General features: G+C 37.8%; 1 protein-coding gene and 1 long non-coding RNA gene across 13 annotated transcripts in view; one reads left to right on the forward strand and one right to left on the reverse strand.

The window, feature by feature from the left end:
- Positions 1-138, reverse strand: part of efnb1 (ephrin-B1) — a 57533-nt gene extending 57395 nt beyond the window's left edge. The window contains 1 exon segment of the mRNA NM_131805.1: positions 20-138. Coding sequence (NP_571880.1) covers positions 20-138 — 119 coding nt within the window.
- Positions 139-1196: 1058 nt separating this feature from the next.
- The window catches only part of LOC103911089 (uncharacterized), an 85995-nt gene continuing 81191 nt past the window's right edge, over positions 1197-6000 (forward strand). For all 12 annotated transcript variants that reach the window (XR_015491422.1, XR_015491428.1, XR_015491427.1 and 9 more), the window contains exon 1: positions 1197-1260. This is a non-coding gene — a long non-coding RNA (uncharacterized LOC103911089). The remainder of the gene's footprint in view (positions 1261-6000) is intronic.

Consider the following 6000-nt stretch of genomic DNA (forward strand, 5'->3'; position numbering starts at 1 on the left):
CGCGAGCTCGTGCACTTACTTGGGATTTTGCGAATTCCACACGACCGACTCCAGTGATTTGGCTGCGGGTAACGCGTATCTGCACATGGCTGTCAGAATCCAGAGGTAATATTTCCACGAGCCGTCACTTCCAGCCATCGTATACGGTTTTCGGAGAGACACAAAGCCAGCAAGAAGATAAGATCCTTTCGGTCGACCGTACTCCGGGTTGCCGAACCACATGCAACAGAGCGGGTTATGCGTCCAGGCGAAGGGGCTCCATGGGGCTCAACTTCCAAATCCAATGTTTCAAGCGTTGCCTGGATGATATAAAAAGGTGTCGCACGTTTCACAAGTGGCTTCTGGGCCAACGCTTCTCTTATAACCAAAATCGCTGCTACCTTGCACTCAGGTAGACACCAGCGCGTGACTGTTTTATTGTACTCATCTATTAGTTGAGCTATAGCCTCACAAAAGGTCAAATCACGCCAGATAGGGGGTGGGTGACATGCACACAGGTATAAGAACCATCAATCCCGTGTTGGGGTTCGGGTTGGTGCTCAGATCCGGTCCTGATCATGTGTCAGATTCAAAATTAGACTCCTTTCAGATTTGATCCCAGATCATTACGGTGCGTATGTGCAACAGTTTTGTTTTGTTTGTTTGTTTGTTTTTTTGTCCGAAATTTACCGACCTATATCCATGTTCAAAGTAGCCAGGAACAAATCTCAACTGTCAGTCACAGGACTGCCAAAAATATCTGTCCAGTTCCATTGGGATTTTCTTTCCAAAAGAAGATGTAAAAAGTAAACTCCCGAGTTGTGCGGCTTCTTCTATTGTATGATCTGGCGTTTTCAGTGCATGCTGATAGAAGGGGTATCAGCTACTGTCCGCTCCAGGCTCGCGTGATGAAAGGTGCACACACACAGTTTCGTCTCAAGCACATAAACAGATGGGAAACTCCAGCAGTTCGGTGCTTCCTCTGCGAGTTAAATGACGCGTCTTTTAGCCTTGGATCTTGTTTAGAGTTGTTCGGAGCTCAACCGTGGATCCGGTGCGTCCGCAGTCAGTCCCGCACACCGTTCACAACGCAGTGGCTTGTGATCCATCACATCCACTCCCACCGAGCCGCTAAGCCCCGCCCCAATTCCAAAATCAACCAATCAACGCGCACGTTTAGTGCGACGTCGCAACACGGTGTCCCTGCCTGTACATCCAGTTTCAGAGTTGATCTGCGAGATTGATGTACAAAACATATAGCGAGTCTTGACATTTTTAAAGGTAAGTTCCTTAAAAAAGTGTTTGAGTTTAAAATACCAACTGTCTTCTTTCTGCAGATCAACTGTCTGTTTTTGTTAAGATGGCTGTAACTATGGTTACTCCAGTAAACCACGTTGGTTCAAGTATATCGTTTTAGTTTGCATGTTTTCGCCAGGATATGTGCTTCTGGACTCATTTATTATATATAAGTCTATTTAATATTCACAGCAGTTCACGGCTTACAGCTGAAAAACACAGGTCTCCACACTATAAGCGTTTAATAACAGATTTAGAATCATTATCCCAAAGACATCCAAGAGAGTGACACTAATGATATTTGATGGTCAAACAAAGATAACGCTAATCCTTTCAGTAGCCAATACCGCCCCCTATCGGCGTTAAAAATCTGTTATTAAATGTTAAACCAAATGATTTAGTTTTAGGGGCTTTTATGTCCATTAAAACATTATTAGAATAATAATAAACGTGTAATAAAATATGAAGTGACTCTGAAAGAAGCTGGTTTATATATTTTTTATCCCCTCTTATCTACAGGCAAACTGAATTCAAGTAACGTTTATGACTAATCTTTGCGTCCACTTCCTTTTATAAAATGTAATTCTGTATGACATATGGTGTCTTGTCAGTCTGCTCTTCAACCAGTCAGTTTGTGTGTTTGTGTGTGTGTGTGTGTGTGTGTGTGTGTGTGTGTGTGTGTGTGTGTGTGTGTGTGTGTGTGTGTGTGTGTGTGTGTGTGTGTGTGTGTGTGTGTGTGTGTGTTCTTCAGAGAGCCATATGTCTTGAGGAGGCTTGGTCCTCCGGCGTGTGTTTAGATAACATGAGTGTGGTGGAGCTTTTACTCTTTGAGCTCTTGTGTGTGTGAAATGTCAGTTTATTCATTACCCACATTTAGATCAGGTCTGAAAGGCCAGCCACCCATTTAGAAGTGATATATACACAGTCATGTTATCTGTTTATGGCTGCACGTCATCAGCTCTGGCTCTGAATTTTCAGTAATAGGCAGGTTTTGGTGTTTTCTGTTCATGCTACAGTTTTCTGTGGAATGTTTACATGTCCTTTTGCATAAGGACAAATGTCTGACCTTTTCCTATTTTCCTCAGAGCTAAATATAGCCCTAACCTTAACCTGATTATTACAAAGACATTTCAGCTTGTCCTTTTTTTCCCTTTTTTATCCTATTTTTTTTTAAACATGATTTTTGTGTATCAGAGATGATCAAATGTTTAGTACTGCTAAACCCGAGCTGCAAATGTTTGTTGCAACTAGCTCAGAGAAAGCATAACCACACAAACTCCCAAGAAGAAATTACCGGAGTGCATTTGTCAGCAGTTATTCACTAAAATGGCCACACTGCGGTCTACACACAGTTACTAATAAACCTAAAGCACACATCGACGCCCTCACCCACACATAAGCACGTTGAATTTGTGTAAAACATTTATAAAAACACAGACATGTCTACACAAATAGCATATAAACTACAATTAAAATGTATATTTGTAAAATATTTGTAACAATGTATAACAATGATTATATAAAAAAACGCTAGCCATATTGTAAGTTATTGCTACAACACTTAAATAAATAAATACATTTCAAACGAGTATTTATTATTTTTTAGCAGAATAGAAGATGTGAAATTATATATAGAGAGAGATTTTTGATGTGTCATTCATTCCACCAATGGCAAATTTGAATTTGAGTAATGCTTATTTGGTGCTTAAGAAACTATTTTATTGTTATAAATGTTGACAACAGCTATGCTGCTTTTTGTAGTTGTTGTGGAAATAGGGTTTATGTTTAAATTTACCTAATTTACTTGAAATAGAAATATTGTTGACATTATAATGATCTTATTATCATTCATAAAGCTACATTCACACTAATACATTTACATGACTACATTTGTACATTTAAGTGTACATTGAAAGTTGAGTACTTTAACTAAAGCTCATTATTGTTACCTATTAGCTCATTACTATACCTAGATATAAACTATATTTACTTTGTTTTTTAAACCAATATGTTCGATTAATTAAATATCATCTTTTTGGTAAATTACATGCATAGATATAAGTATTAGGCATGGGCTGGTATAAGATTCTGACGGTATGATAACCTTGGATAAAAACATCACGGTTTCATGGTATTGTGATTATTGCTCTAAAATATGTCCTTTTTAAATGTTTAGGTAAAAAATACTAAAACCTTTTTTTTCCATTTGAACACAATATATTTTATTTTGAGAAATATTTATAATTTTTTGGAGCAGTAAACATGTCAGGCTAAACAATTCAAATCAATCATTGACTTCTGCTGTCTCCATTAGTTTCAAAACACACATTTCTTTGCAATTTAAAACAACATATTTGGAGATCTTTTCTGCTGCTGATAATGGTGTCCTAAAAAAACAAACTTTTTAAAAAATCTTACAAATACAATAGGAACAATGTAACAGAAAATTTTGCGGTTTTAAAACCTTGCCTTTTCCAAACCACAGTATACCTTGAGAACTGTTACCGTCCTATGCCTAATAAGTATAGGGAAAAAGTAGTAGGAACTGGTTTGCAACTCAGTTTGAATGGTTTTGTTCTGTTTCCTGAATGCAGTGAATTGTTTGTTGCAGTGTTTTCAGTGTTTTTTTAAATTGACCATGGATATACAGTCAGTCAGTGGAAACCAAATGCATTATATTGTTTGCCAGGCAGCGAAAACCAACTTTATTAGTTTGGACACTGCATGGTGTCTGTGAAGGATTCCAAGGGTTTACATACGATTTCATTTAATACAGATAGTACATTAAAAATATATAAAAACAGTAAAAGTATTACTCACAAAGTATGCAATTATGACCTGAAGTGAACACCTACCATTTGCATTGTGATGAGTTCTAGTGGGCTATCAGTTTGTCCTAAAAAAGTTTTGCCTTTGCTTAGACACAGTTATACTTGCTTGGTTAATATCTATTTGATTACATTTAAAAAAAACGGATCTTTCTATTTTGTTCTCCATTGTCAAGTGGTTCCTTTATAAATTCATTCAAGCAAAAAAAAAAAAAATCTGCATTGTTTCTTTTTTTATCTTTTTTAATAATACAAATGAAGCTCTACACACACATATAATCTGAAGTAACTTGTAATTTACAACATGATTTGTGGATACTTTATAACTATTCGTCAAGAGTTAAAAACTTTTACGTTTCAAGTTTTTGGGGTTATTAGAGATCCCCTGAAGTAATGTGTTAATTCTAATAATGATCATTTGTATTGTTCAATGAATAAACTGTTAACAAAATAATGACTTGTCATTAACCAGCCCAGTTTTCACTGATTGTGTGCAGTTTAACAGAATGCACTCGCACAATTCACTCAAAGCAATGTGGGTCATAGAAAAAAGTTGGATACCATACACCCAGTTTTCTTGTGCACACATGCTTAAAGTTTAGGCATTTGTTACCAGACGGAAAAAAAAGTTGAGACAAATCGACTGGGTGGTGACAGTGGCTTAACGTGATTCTGCCCTAATGAGCTCTTCCGTTTCCTACTCATTTGTTCCTAGTGTTGCTAATTGGCATCATTGTTTGTTAAGCTAAGTTAGCATTCATGTCTGCAAAGCATGTGTAAAAAAGCGCATGTGTTTGTGCATGTATGTGTAGGCGAAGACCTTTACATTGTGTAATGATGTTGAATTTGGTTTTGGTCCAAAATACAGTAGATTAACTGTGTTTTGGGATAGTTTCACAGGAGAAGGTATGTGTGTGTGTGTGTGTGTGTGTGTGTGTGTGTGTGTGTGTGTGTGTGTGTGTGTGTGTGTGTGCACAGTACATCTTGTATTCCTTACATTGTGGGGACCAAATGTCCTTACGTGTATAGCAATACCAAATACTGTCCAAAATACAGTAGATTAACTGTCCTCTGCGATAGTTTCTCTGTAGAAGGTGTGTGTGTGTGTTTGCGCGCACATCTTGTATTCCTTACATTGTGGGAACCAAATTTCCCATGTGTATAGCAATACCAAATATTGTCCAAAAACAATACATTAACTGTACTTTTAAACTGTTTTGCTGGAGGTGTGTGTGCGTGCAATACTTGTATTCCTTACATTGTGGGGACCAAATGTCCCTGTTTGTAGCAATACCAAATACTGTCCAAAAACAGCAGATTAAATGTGCTTTTGGATAGTTTAGCTGAAAAAGGTGTGTGTGTATGCACCTTGTATTCATTACATTGGTTTACCAAATGTCCCATGTTTAGCAATGCCGGTACATTTTGACCTTGTTGGACCTTTTTTGCTCCTCATGAGGAAAATGGCTTATAACATAATAATAAAGTATTTTGAAAATGTCAAAATGCAAATTTTTTGTGGGGGTTGGGTTTCGGGGTAGGGTTGTGGTAGAGGGACAAAATTTACAACTTGTACAGTATAAAATTCATTACATCTATAAGTCCTTACAAAGATTGCTGTGTGTGTATGTGTGTGTGTGACGAGGAGGTGGAATGACGGTAATGGAGGAACTCAGGAGGGTGTTGATGGAATATTCAAGCAGATAATAGAGCAATTTCACACACACCCCCCGTCCCAGCGCACACACTTCACTCTCTCATTCTCTCTCACCCACACTCAGTCAGTAGGGAATCATGAATGACAATCCAACACTGCCCCACCCAGAAAGCCCCCGATAGGCCCTGCTCAGCACACTGAGAACACAGCATTACAACAAAAACACTAGCACAGACCAAA

This window comes from Danio rerio, chromosome 5, assembly GCF_052040795.2.
Source record: "Danio rerio strain M-AB ecotype USA chromosome 5, GRCz13ab, whole genome shotgun sequence".
NCBI classification, from domain to species: domain Eukaryota; kingdom Metazoa; phylum Chordata; class Actinopteri; order Cypriniformes; family Danionidae; genus Danio; species Danio rerio.